Consider the following 14,680-nt stretch of genomic DNA (forward strand, 5'->3'; position numbering starts at 1 on the left):
TCGAGTGTCATAAGGGCATCAAACACCAACGCGTGTCTAAAATGGGGACAAGTGTAATCTTAAAGTTGTCGAACACCGACATGAGTTGAACACAAGGAAATGTCTAATTTTAGATATGTTTGTGATTCATAGACGAGGATTCACGATTGCATAATCGAAAAGAAAAAAAAAAGTTATTTCAAAGGGTTTAATGTTTTGTTTGAAATGAAGATGTGAATTAAAACTTTGACTTGAAATGAATTAAGGCTAAAGAATGAGCAAGTAAAAACAGCTTGTCATGAGAGACTGTAAAATGACCTCGAATCAGTTGTGTATCTACTATCTATCTATCTATCATATGGTTGAATTTTATGGAGCAAGTAAATGAAGCAAAGTCTATCTATCTATCTATCTATCTATCTATCTATCTATCTATCTATCTATCTATCTATCATATGGTTGAATTTTTTTTACAGAAAGAACAGAAATGTAACAAGAGCGAGAAATTACATAGAATATGCACATCATGGTTTACGAAATTGGATTCTATGATGTCATGTGTCCACGCATTGAGATATCGACGACTGTCTGATTTTGATCCAATATTAAAAAAAAAAAATTGTTTTTTAATTTATAATTCCAAATATCTAATTTAAATATAAACTGTTTGATCTTGATCAAACGACTACCAACGAATAAATGCGTAAATACGAGAAACACCTAACTACTAGAACCCTATAGAGCATACAAACAAATAAGGAGAATGTTAACATGTTAAAAAAGTAAATATAAAAATATTTTTTTGAAACTTGTGAATTTTAACTTTTCAAACATTAAATTTCTTATATAATTGTTTTCGTGAGCTTAATTCAGTCGACAAAAAAAAAAAGTGCACGAACCGAAGTTCGAACTTTGAACACTCAATTTATTCATCTTTAAAGTGAATTTCGTAGCCTTTAAAAACTGGTGAACACTCCGGTACACGTATTATGTGGACGTGTACCGGTACACTGCTGATGTGTATAAATTTAATTCGTCCACATATAATCATAATTTAACATGTCATTTTAATACTTATTTAGATATAAGTTTTCCAAATTACTCTTTTAATTTACAAAAATTTCAAAATGACACCATGGAAATTATTGTAATTTTAAAATGTTAAAACATGTTACAGTAGTCATCAAAAAAAATAAATGTTACAGGCTGAAACATTTCTTTCTCTGTCAAAGGTTTTTTTACGGTGGAAACATTTCTCTGAAACACAAACTCTGTCCAATTTTGGCCTCATCCCGGCGGCGGCGCTGCCTCTCTCCACTGCGTAGTTCTTCTTTCACCGCCGCTTTTTAGGGTTTTGTTGTCTTAATTCTCTGTTATTGAATCTTCTATTTTTAGGATTGTTGAAAGTTTGGGAAATTGGTCTTCTTCTCTCTTCTTAGTTTCACTTGCTTTGTAAAGGGGAGATCCGCCGCATCACATGCTCTCACCGAAATCACACGAGTTTTCACGCCGAATCACTATCGTGTCGCCGCTGTAACCTGAGTTCCCCGCCGCCACCGACCTTTGAGTGAGTATTCGACACCTTACCTCTTTCTAGTATCACAATATATGCGCCTAGTTTAGTAAATTGAAGTATATGTAGTTACATCATCAAAATTATGTTTTATCTTAAGTGGGTTATGATAGCTTATCAAATTTATAATGGTTGAATCAATGAAACTGTAAATTTTGAAACTTGCCGAAAGTTATGATAGTTGATCCTTGTTATTTGCATACTCTCTTATTAATTCACATTGTTGATTTAGTACTGTATGAATGGAATTGGTGTCCGTTGGAGTGTATGCAGCGCTAATTTCTACTTGCTGTTGTGTGACTTGTAGTCCTCCTTTGCCGTTACCCCCTTAGTGTTTTTCCTGCGTTCTCCTCCTTTGTTATAAGCTTTTTGTTTGGCTGGATTTTTGTGCTTGCTGTTATGTTCCCAGCGGTTTGTTTTTATGCATTTTTTTTTTTTTTTAGATTAAAATTTCTTTCATAACTAATAGCCGAAGTTTGGTTTGGCTTTTTTTAACGGGGAAACAAACACAGAGATAGATAACTGGTTACATAACACCAGATGCTTCCTAGCAGAGTAAACTTAACATGGTACATAAACAGTTAAACACAAAATCCATGATTCACAATATCCATGTGACAGGAATAAACTAGTAGTTGGTAGTTTCAATACAGTAGAAATCCTCCTTCTAAAGCATTTTTGTTAATATAACACTGAATTCCATACAAAATATCCTATTTAAATTCCATATAACCAGAGTGATCTGCTATTACAGTATCTGCATAGGTTTGTAACACAGTTTCCATCTTGACTGTTGTCAATCAATAGTCCTTTGAAAACTTCAGCACAGCCACTTGCAAAGTGGATTCTCTATAGAGTACGACTTGACTATGTTCGCCGTCGTGCACCGATTGGCGTCTTCGTGTGTTCGCCGCTGTGCACCGATTGGCGTCTTCGTCTTTGCCGTCATGCACTGATTGGCGTCTTCGTGTGCACCGATTGACGGATCATCTCTTTTGCTTTTAGGAGCGGTTTAGTACACATTATCATCTTTAATCTAGGCAACTGGATTAATCCAACGGTAAAGGTTTATGCAGCAGACATAGCGGCGATTTGGATCCTCAGCAGCGGCAACCTCTGCTGCGGTGCCTGCTGCTGGATCCTGGCCCTTCATTCCATCCACCTGTTAGTTCTATATTAGTACATATTAATATATAAAGCAGGTAATTAAACCTTCTTACTCAGACCAGCAACCTCTGGTTTTTGTCTCATTCATGCAATAACATAGTCTACATAGATATACAGATAAGAGAAAGCATTTGCAAAGACCACGAAGACCACTCTTGTGCACTTTATATCTTGCTCTCCAATTAATTTCAAGTTTCAACTGTCTTATTGAAGATTGCATGTTATGACATAGTTAGGGTATAGTGTTCTTTAATGGTGCCAAATGCTTAGTTTTCATCCAGCGCCATGTTCTCTTCAAACAATTATGTATAAAAAGCTGGATTTATCTCACTGATATATAAAAAACACATAATTTCAATTTTTTCTTTTCCAATCTTGTAATAAAAATTGTGAAGAGCTTTGGGCTTAATAATATCATTATTTATGCTGCTAAAAAAAAACATTTTTGATTTAGTGATAAATAATTTTTTGTAGTGCAGACAACAAACTCATCAGGATTACCAAATTGTGAAGCAAACATGGATAATGGTAGAGATGCTGATGATGTTGAAATGAACAGTGGTAATGATATGCATGACGAGGAAGGAGAAGATGATTTGGATGGTTACACACCTATAGATAAATTCACAGATGATGATATAAGAGAGATGGAATTTGAATCAGAGCAAAACGTTGTTGATTTTTATGAAATGTATGCTGAATATCATGGGTTTGCTGTAAGAAAAGATTTTAAGGAATCTGATATGGAAGGGAATATTGTTAAGCGCCAATTAGTTTGTAATAGACGAGGTCAGAGACATAAAAGCCATTTGTTGCGGGTGAACCGGCGCAGGGAGCCAAGGCCAATAACTCGAACAGATTGTCGTGCTCGGATTCATGTGGCGTATAATGTTGAGACTAAGCGTTGGAGAGTTGTTACATTTGAGTCCGTTCATAATCATGAGTTAATTCCACGACGTTTCGTTCATTGTATTCCTAAGTATCGTCGATTGAGTGAAGCTGATAAAGCGCTCGCTGATGGCTTGCATACATGTGGAGTTAGAACATGTCATATTTTGGGTTTTATGATGGCTCAGAAAGGTGGTCACGAAGGTTTGGGATTCATCAAGAAAGACCTCTATAACTACTTTAGTAATGGAGCTAAGGCTAGAAGGGAAAATGGGGATGCTATTGCTGCTTTGTGTTATTTCCAGTCTAAAGCTGATAATGAACCGATGTTTTATTCGAAGTTTACAATAGACAATGGTCGTCTACAAAATTTATTTTGGTCAGATGGAACTAGCCGATTTGACTTTGAATGTTTTGGTGACGTGCTTGCATTTGACACAACCTACAAAAGGAACAGGTACAACAAGCCGTTTGTTATTTTCAGTGGGTTGAATCATCATGGTGAAACTACAATTTTTGGGTGTGCTTTAATTTCTGATGAAACGACTGAGACATATAAATGGCTTTTAAATACCTTGTCAGATGCAATGTTTAAAAAACATCCCAGAGTAGTTGTTACTGATGGCGATGGTGCAATGAGGGAAGCTATTAGAGTTGAATTTCCAAATGCATTTCATCGCCTTTGTTCTTGGCATTTACATCAAAACGCTATTCAAAATGTCAAGAGTCCAAAGTTTGTGGAAGAGTTTAACTCATTGATGTATGCTGATTATTTCCCTGAGAAATTTGAAACTGAGTGGAAGAGGATCACCGATGATTGTGATGTATCAAACCACAAGTGGGTTAAAAAAGTTTACGAGACGAAGACAATGTGGGCAAGTGCGTACATGCGAGACAAATTTGTTTGTGGTATAAGGACTACATCTCGTTGTGAAGGTATCAATTCATTTATCAAGGGGTATGTGGAAAAGAAAAACAGTCTTGTTGAATTCATTCATAATTTTGAAAGAGCAGTGAAAGAATACAGACATAATGAATTATTGTCTGATTTCAACTCGTTATATTATGAGCCTGTGTTGACAAATGCTTTAGAAGGGATTGAGATCGATGCTTCCAAGGTCTTTACAAGAAATAAGTTTAGGGAAGTTAAAAAACAGATAGAAGGGGCAGGTGCATTGAATGTCATTGAACGGACTGAGCTTGGTAATAATGTCACGTTGAAGATGAATCGATTTTGCAATCCAAATTTGAATATTTCAGTTCGTCTTGATAAGGTGGAAAATATATTTTCATGTGACTGTAGTTTGTTTGAACGCGAAGGAATTCCATGTTCTCACATTATTTGTGCCATGAGGCACGAGCATATTAATGTGTTTCCAAAAAGTTTAATTTGTAAGAGGTGGACTAAATCAGCAAAGAATGACTACATATCATCAACTACGTCTTTCGAAGAATGTGATTCTGAAAAGTTGTTCATGTTTCGTCGTGGGGCTATGTCTGCTGCTTTCAATACTTTGTGCGAAGTTTCTTGTAAACATGATGGTTCTTATAAAGAGGCTATAGAAGGACTTCACAATTTGCTTGAGAAAATAAGGAGGCATCAAGATGGAAATAATAAAAATAATGCCAATCCGTCGGTTATTGGTGATCCCGAAAACGTCAAGAGCAAGGGTGCCCCTCGTAGGAACAAAAAATCACGCGGCAATAGATATTGTACTCGTTGTAAACGACCTAATCACAACAAACAAACATGTCCGTTACGAGATGCACCTGGTGATCTACATCAAGTCGAGGGTGAGGGTTCAGCTGGCCAACCTAATGACGAGTCGATGGATTTCAATGTAAGTTTGTTATTGTGATTTATCTTAGTTAATTTTTTTACTTTAAAAAAGTTAGCTATGTTCTATTCCTTGTAATTAATATAAATTTTACTATATTTGGTTTATGCTCAGGTGTCCTTAAGCCAGAATCTCAATGATGACATAAATGAGGCATGCATACAATCATCATTGTTATCTAGCTTTATATATGTTCATGTTATATGTATTCAATTTTAATATATTCTATTAGTGCAGGCTGCTCATAACAACCGTGGTAGTAAACAAAAGAGAAAACGCGCCACTGTTGCTAATTCAAAACAAGTGAAGTGACATTTTTATTTGTTTATCTTTCAATTGAATCTCATATAAATTATGTGCCTTACTGGTTGTTGACACTTTTACGACATGATGTTAGGCTGAAAAAGAGAAGTCCAACAAACCTAAGGAGAACATGTCAGATACAAATGAACAAGACATTCCAGGGGCTAGTGCTTTTGTCAATCCAAATCACTCATTCAATATTGACAGCGTAAGTAATCTGTTATAGAGAATTTAGGAGAATAAAAGTTCATTTAGATATAATATTATGTTTATCTTATGTCCTTATTTGTTTCAGAATGTTATGAGACATGGTTTTGTATTTGGTAATCCCACTAGTAAAATGGAACGTCAGAAAGCAACGTGGAACTATGGTGTAGGGTATGGTGCCGATTATTTCACCACATGTAATGGGGTTCGAAATCAAAGTGCATCAATTTTTCCCCAATTTGTTCCAAATCAAAGTGCACCAATTTTCCCCCAATTTCATCCAAATCAAAGTTCACCAATTTTCCCCCAATTTCATCCAAATCAAAGTTCACCAATTTTCCCCCAGTTTCCACCAGTAGACAACAATTTTCTTCGACAAAGCAGAACACATGATTTCCCTCGTTATACACGTGTGAGTATCAATTAATAGATAAATGGTACACGTGGTTGTATCAAAACCTCTTTGCTGCAAAATTAATAGATAAATGTACAATTAATGTCACTCATAGTGTTGAATTTTTTTAAGTAAATTTTTTTTTAATACAATGTGAAATGTATGACTAACTCGTCTGTTGAACGACCAAATATGTAAGATGCCATAGCACATTGGTCGGAGGTTAGATTCATTATCTCCTTTGGTTTAAAGAGTGAAGACAACCACTGCATTCACAAATGTCATGACAAATAAAATGAGTTAATAATGGATGCCAAGAATGATGGTTATATCAAACGAGTAACACAGAGGTAAATTACTTACATCGGGGATAGACGGACCAACTAATGTTTTGCTGGATTTGATGTAGCACCCTGTCGGAGTGGTGGTTACTTGCACATATTTGTTGCCATCTTTGGCATATGGTGAAAAGATTTTACTAAGTTTTTCCTTCTTCAAAGGTCGAATACTTTCCTTTGTCAAAGGTGTTACCAGCTTTTCCACAGGTTGTCTTAACATGGTCAGTATAGTTTCCTTAAAGTCATCAATTGACTTTATCACCATAGACACTTGTGTTTGGTCCTATTCAAATTGGCAAAATTTTTAAAACTATGGACAAACACTTTGTGAAATATGTAAATATTACTTAAGTTATAAATTAATTACCTCCCAATGATCAAAATTTTCTTCTTCTTTAAAAACCTCCTTTGTTATCGGCGGGCTTGTTTTAGCACAAGGATCCCAATGATCAAAATTTTCTTCTTCAAGAACCTTCTCTGTTTTCAAAAACTTCTTTGGTGGGCTACAAGTTCATTCAATAATTTGTTTTAATAATTTATTTTAAGTAGATGCTTACATACAGATTTTACAAACAAATTCAACAACAATATACATGTCGATTTATTTATTTAGAAAAAGGCTAAAATATCAATTAATGAGAAAAAGTCAGTACAAAACAGATGCAAGACACAAACTGGCCACAAAAAGAACCAAAACAACAGCACCAAGCAGCAAGACAGCAAAACACAAAAACGCAGGCAACAAAAGCTGAAACTAGTATACATATAATAATATACCGAAAAAAAATCACATTTAAAAAGAACAAACATATACCTGTCTAGTAAATCTACGAACGATATTCCCTTATAACGCTCCTCTTTTTTTACGTCAGAAACCATCTTTTTGTGAGATAATGGTGACGTAAAGGAAGCTTCTCCGTCCTCCATTCAGTGACAGCGATTTCAATGAAAGAAAATACACTGTGTTTGTTGCGTGAATTTGTAGGGGTGATACCATGATTATATATAGAAGGGTTAGGGTAGTATTTTTGAAGAAAATCAAAGTTGAAAGATTTTGTCAATTTTTGTTTAGAGGTAGTATTTTTGAAGAAAATCAAAGTTGAAAGATTGTGTTGTGTTTTCTTCATCCTGCTTGACGGCAGAATAGGGTTAGAGATGCGGTTTAGTGTGTTCTGTTTTCTTCATCCTGCGCTTGACGGCAGAATAGGCGGTTTAGTTGTAAGGTTTTTTTTTTTTTTTTTTTTTTTTAAAAAAAAAACAATATATAACAAAATATTAATTAATATAAAATAATAACAAATGGTATGAAGTACTAAAGTGATTGTTTGTCTTGTTGGTATGTTGTATGCTTTTTTAACTAGTGGTCAAGGGTTCAAATCTCTCTTTTGTGTCAATTTTTTTTTTTTTTGCTATTTTTTAAATAATTTTTTTTGTGTACAAAGGGGGCTAAAAGAAAAACGGAAAATTAGAAAGTTAAATGAACATTCTAAGGCTTGCAAGAGCTATATATGTCATCAAAAAGAAGTCTCTAAAGATTTCTAAGGGAGTCTCCAAAACATGCAAATTAAAAAAGTTTAGAGATAGACTAAAGTTAGTTAGTCAATCCGCCAATCTGTTTCATTCACGCCAAGTACGGTTTATATGAACCTGCCAGTTCATAATTTTTTAGATCACGAATATGCCGAACCAAGGTAGAAATGTTTCCTTTAATGGTGCAATTTCCTGTTACCATGTGGACTAGCACCTTTGCGTCACTATCAACTTGAAGGTGCGTAATTCTTTGTCTCATAGCCAAATCCATACCGATATACATTCCCCACATTTCCGCATTGAGCGTATTACAAGTTCCAAGCTTGCAGACATAACTAACTAGACAAACCCTGCTACTATCTCGGAGAAGACCTCCACACCCTGAAAGGTTGACTGAACTTGATGGCACACACTAAAGCTCAGTGAGTTTGACCTAACCCTCTTGAGGTCGCTTCCGACCAATGAAAATAGTATTCATTTGTTTAGGCATACTAGTCAAGTTTGTTTTCTTGCATATGACTAAGGGAATCACTTCATCTTAGTCAATATGTTCAACTTGACCTAATTGGGATAATAAACACTTAAGAAGTTGAATTTCAACAATCTGACGATTTAATCTCATATTGTTGGAGTAACTATTACTCAAAAAATCTAGTTATTATGAAATAGTAATTAAGTCACAGCCAACTAGACTGAAAGGAACTAGAGAGATCAAATATTGTCAAGTTAACTGTGCAATTTGACCAAATTAGAACGGGAAACACTTAAAAATTCAAATATCGACAATCAAACAGTTAAACCTCAACTAATTAGATTAACTATGACTTAAGAAATTCAATTGATAAGAAATGACTTCTAAGCCTCAACTAATAATGTCGATTCTGACTAAAGAAATCAAAATTTATTCGTCAAACCATTCAACTTGAAACATATTTCATATGTAAACTAGCTAATTATACTTACATTCAATAAAGAATTCAAATTTTTTCAATCAAGTCGTTCAATATCACCTAATTGGACTAACAATAACTTATGAATTTAAATTTTAACAATCAAGCATGTCTAGAATAGAACAATATAAAAAGTTCATTTCAAAACTTTAATATTTTTCAAAACGAGTATGAATTAAATATGAATTTTCTATATCAAAATATCAAGATAAAGGTAACAAATATTTTGACCTAAAAATCAAATTTTGAGCTCCTTATTTTTGGACAAACTTCTTATAATGTTCTATACATATTTGCAAAATAATCATAAATACACATCAACTTAACAACATCAATATAATTGCATGCATAAAAATTTAGTATGGATGAAAATATAATATTTTTTTATGAATATGAAAAATTAAATTTAATAATTTTGCAGAGGCTAAAAACTTATTTAATCCTATAAAATATTACGAACCACTAAAAATTAATAGTATTACAATAAAATATATACACATTAAAAATTATATTTTTTTTTGTAAAAAAAGTAAATGTATGGTTAAACGGTAAATAAATATGTAAACAAAAAAAAGATAAATAAATATTAAACTAATAATATTAAAACAATTATTCGGAAAAAAATTGAAGGATACCATGCATAAAGGATATAGGATACAAATTTTATATGACCATGAATTTAATCATACCGTGAAAATATTGAAAGCCATTTTAATAACTCATGAATTAAAATATTTAAATCTTGTTAAAAAAAAAAAAAAAAACTAAGTTGAAAGATTTGATATGCTTTGATTTATTGTGGAACATGATTGATGATTATATTAATGTGAAGGATACATTTGCAAATATTGAAAAATAGTGTTAAAAATAAAAAACTTAATAAAGGAATAAAATATGCATTAAATGCTTGCCAACTCAGCGGTGTACCGGTACACGTCCACATAATACGTGTACCGAAGAATTCACCTTAAAAACTACTTGAAAAAAAAATCTTGCATAATTAAATACAGAATTTTTGTATTAAATAATCTCAACATATTGTAAAAAAAAAAATCTTAATATGACCCATATAATAGCTTGCAGAGTATGGACACAAACCATATAAACAATTTTTCTATTTATAAAATTGCTGACAACCAACAACATGCTATACAAGTGATATATATATTTGAGTTTTTTAAGCATTTAATTATGAGTAATTTGATCCCTAACCGCACGTATTAGAAAGCATCTATTGAAAGATGTCAAATTTGTTGAGCTGTTAAATATTTTCATTTATAGCAGGAAAATGATTAGTGGCACGACAATATTTGTCGTAAAAAATGCACGACGCGTCCATGTTTTTCAATATAATTTTTCTCTCTTATTTTATGAGCCAGAATCATTGATTTAATTTGTATTGCATTTTTAATGTGAAATTAATATCACAAACATATTCCCTCGGTGCCAAAATACAAGCAAAAATGAGTCAAAGAAACTAGATGTATTTGATTAAAAATTTGGACCAAATATATTTATTTTTGTTGATCTACTTTTGCTTATATTTTGGTTCGGAGGAGTATAACATTGAAAAAAAAAAAAACTCAAACATATATCTTCATATAGTAGTAATCCAGATCAATCATACCAATTGTTAGAAAATTGACATTTGGCTTTGAACATATATATACGTGTAACTTTTTAAGTTAAAGTGTATTATGGGTTATACTGTGTGCTTACTTCTTTGTTTAATTAGTTTGATTTATTCTTGAAACGAATAACTATAGATATGAAGTTGATTTATGAGAAAATTAATTGTCATGTAAATTCGACGAGAAGAGCGTCGTGCCATATAGCACAGCTCATTATGAAATGAAACCAACAGAATATGGTTTGATTTGAAGTTTGATTGACTAGAGCCCAGGCTGTAATTGTGAATCACACAGCTATTACATCCCAAAGTCTCTCAACTTTGATTAAAAATTGAACAATCATTAGCATTTACTTAATATAAATTTACTTAATATAAACAAGACATTAAAATTAAACTAATAACAACCGTTAGCCTTCCTTAAAACATTCCACACCACATGAATTTCACCACCCAAAACAACCAAAGCACCCCTATATAAAACCCACAATGAGAAATTAACAATCACTTCATCCTTGCCTTCTTGCTCATATTCAAAGGGAGAACAATCAAGAACAAACCAAGGTTTGTTCTCCCTCATTTGTACTTAGCACTTTAATTAATAAAATCATTTAAGATGGGTAACTGTGCTGGCCGCTCCAAGACCAACAAAAGTGACGTGCCCGTCCCTGAGCCCGTCACTGAGGAGGTTAAGGTTGAACAACAAGCTGAGGAGACCAAATCAGAGGAGACCGTCGAGGTCTCCAATGAAAAGTCTCTAAACACCTTGCTCAATGAGGTATGTATTGCTTGCTTATTGTTTCATATTTCGCTACTATTTAAAAAAAAATTAATTAATTACAATTTACAATGTGAAATTCAAATCAGATAAATTTGTCTATAATTTTATCAATAATTCAAGCGCGACATTATTTATTTTATTTGAATAATCTTATTTATTTTGAAGGATGATATCTATATTTATATCTATATTCATGTAACATAATGTACTATGATTAATTATAATGTATGATATATATGTGTGTTTGACAGAATGTAGAAGAAAAGAAAGAAGAAGCCAATGAGGAGGTGAAGGCAGAGGAAGAGAAACCCAAAGCTAAGGAAGAGGCAAAGGATGAAGTCACCGAAGCTAAGGCTTAGAACTAAGAACGTGCAACCGTCGTTAGTTTAAACCTAAATCATGTAATTTTTTTCCATTTTGTGCTTCAAGACAATACATTTAATAATTATGGAAATTGAGTGATTTTTATTTAAATTTTGTTCCTGGAATTCATTTTTATTAAATGCAATTTAATGTAAACCAAATTTACACTTAAATCATCAATTCATTTGCTTATCAAAAAAAAAAAAAAAAAAAAAAATCAATTCATTTAATACCAAAAAAAAATAATCTAAAAAAGAACTCGAACACTTTTTTTGATTTACAATGTTGACAATGAAGATCGAACCTAGGACATCATGCATACTATTCAAATTGCTCACCACTAGACCAAACCTAATGACTTTTAATCTGAAAAGAAAATATTTATTTAAATTATAGTTAAGATTAGAAAAAAAATGTTCTTTTTTAGGACTCAAGCACTTATATGGGTTAGATGAGATGATGCGGATCTTTTATCACTTAACCAATATCTTGAGTTCGATATCTGATTTATGCCAAATAGATAAATAAATTAATCTGAAAAGGAAATATTTATTTATAGTTAAGATTAGAAAAAAATGTTCTTCTTTTTTTGAAAAAAAAAAATAAAAATTGTTCTTTAGACTGCTCAATATGTGACATGCTCCTGAAATTACTCTTTAAACCGCAAGAAAGCAATATTATGGGAGCTATTACAAAAATGGACCCATATTTTGCCCATACTCTTGTTTGTCCATCAACTGACCCAGCCCAACTAACTTATTCTTCCCATATTTTACGTAAGAAAATTTCTTTTGACACTCTTCTGTTTTCTCTCGCATTCTACGAATTTATAAAATTATATATTTAAGTAGCTGACGTTTGGTGTTTTGTTTCTCTCAAATTTAATATTTTATAACGTCCATTACTTAAATAGCGAATCAAATTCGCTACTAAAATAACTGATGTTTAAAATCTTGAATTTCATGTAGAGGTATTTTTTTCTCAATTTTTTCATTTTTATAATATTCGCTACTTAAAAAAGGCGTGCAAGAAATTGGTAGCGGGGTGCCAAAAAAACTTAGGTTACATAAATGTGTGGAATCAAACAACTTGAACAACATGTACACAATACAGTGATACACATATCATCCATCTAAATAAAATAACATTACATCAAAGGCTGCTAATAACTTAGTCCAAGTTCGACCAATTTTTGGTGGATGCAAATTATACTTTATACGGAACCCAAAAGGAGATGAATCAATATGTTAAGAGCTTAGTTGGAAATGCAAAATTGGAGACTGATGCGCACTAATATGAGACTATAGCCTATATCATATGTATACAGTATACTATCAAGAATTAATTAAGTAGCTTTTTTATACATACTTTTTTTAAGAATAGTTCACTACTATGAAATTTCGTCCAATTCGACTTAAGAATCGACTAATCCAAAGATACCATTAGTATGGTTTCATATACAGACAAAATTCTACTCTAAAAATTAACATACACAAAAATTACACGGAGATGATTCAAACATAAAATTCTCACTAACAATCAACCCGCATGAATTATCTAATATTTTCTATTCGTCCTAAAATATAAGTAAAAATAGGTCAATAAAAATGAATATATCTAATTTTTACTTATATTTTATGGTGATGTTAATTGTAGTTTCTTTTTTTAGTGGACATTTTAAAGCATGCAAATGCATATATGAGCATCAATATTCAACAAAATTCCAATTGGAAGCATGTTGGAAGCTGCGGGAAAGGATGGCACCAACATCATGATGTTCTTTTGACTTTTAATAAATAACTAATTGATTTTGATGAGAACCACTAAGCTCCTATTACATGTGCTTCTCTGCAACTTTCCCTTGTTGATCATTCGGTGTGTTGTATGCTTTTTTGGATAATCATATAATAAATTCTATGCTAGTAGTATTAACATACAAAATGACATTTGCTTCTTAAAATATACGGTCGATATATGTTGAACTTTGGAGACAAACTCTAACAATTTCCAAAGACTGAATACAATGTTACAAATAAAGTATTAAATAGAAAAAATTGGCATGATGTTAATTAGGAACTACAAGAATTGCTTTTTCATATCGTACTTTATCAGCTATTGAACATAGATGTAAAGGGACGTCAATTTCAAAAGAAAAATTGTTTTCATCAAGTAGTCTACTGGAAATTCCACCTTAAAAATAAATAAGTATAATGTTCGAGATTTAAACTCGGCTCCTACATATATATGAAAACAATGTTTTCATTTATATTGGACGAAGCTTCCTATATATGTATATATAAAAGCAGAGATCAAATTACATGTAATTTATTTTTTTTGTTTTCACTACCACCGGTCCACTAAACCGTTTAATCTGGTTCGGGGTCAGTTCTGCCGTCAAGTAATTTCAATCCCTCTCGATTACAATTGCAGGAAATCAAACCATACTAAGCCTAGCATCAATCACCACCGGATTAACTAACGATCGATAATTACATATAGTTTTAAATCATATATAAAAGTCTATATCGAAATGACTCATATACTTAGTGTTTTAAGTTTTTTTGGATAGAAGTGTAACATCATTCTTTCTTGTTATCTTTTGTTACTCTTTGCACTTTTCTGAATTCCACAACAATCTCAGATCATTTGATAGGTCATTAGTTTTCCATCTTTAATTCCTAATTTTTTTTTCCATCTTTAATATGTCTGCTTTTTCTCCTACTTTTGTTATGATTTTCG

At 32.2% G+C, this 14,680-nt stretch overlaps 2 protein-coding genes across 5 annotated transcripts; both read left to right on the forward strand.

Moving 5' to 3' along the window:
* Positions 1–1,169: 1,169 nt before the first annotated feature.
* Positions 1,170–7,089, forward strand: LOC123910662 (protein FAR1-RELATED SEQUENCE 5-like). Of its 4 annotated transcripts, none has more exons than XM_045961836.1 (6): positions 1,170–1,546; positions 3,194–5,448; positions 5,560–5,598; positions 5,683–5,748; positions 5,843–5,956; positions 6,044–7,089. In XM_045961836.1, coding segments are annotated over exons 1-6 (2,814 nt in total). In that variant the 5' UTR covers positions 1,170–1,545; the 3' UTR covers positions 6,383–7,089. The 4 variants fall into 4 exon arrangements, with proteins under 4 accessions (XP_045817792.1, XP_045817794.1, XP_045817796.1 ...); XM_045961838.1 differs by having other exon boundaries at positions 3,199–5,448; XM_045961840.1 differs by lacking the exon at positions 5,560–5,598 and having other exon boundaries at positions 6,044–6,685.
* Positions 7,090–11,269: 4,180 nt separating this feature from the next.
* LOC123910663 (patellin-1-like) lies at positions 11,270–12,047 on the forward strand. The gene is made up of 2 exons (XM_045961841.1): positions 11,270–11,575; positions 11,830–12,047. Exons 1-2 carry the CDS (start codon positions 11,414–11,416, stop codon positions 11,935–11,937), a joined length of 270 nt encoding a protein of 89 aa, XP_045817797.1. The 5' UTR covers positions 11,270–11,413; the 3' UTR covers positions 11,938–12,047.
* The last annotated feature ends 2,633 nt before the right edge of the window (positions 12,048–14,680 follow it).

Source organism: Trifolium pratense, linkage group LG2, assembly GCF_020283565.1.
Source record: "Trifolium pratense cultivar HEN17-A07 linkage group LG2, ARS_RC_1.1, whole genome shotgun sequence".
In the NCBI taxonomy this organism is placed as follows: domain Eukaryota; kingdom Viridiplantae; phylum Streptophyta; class Magnoliopsida; order Fabales; family Fabaceae; genus Trifolium; species Trifolium pratense.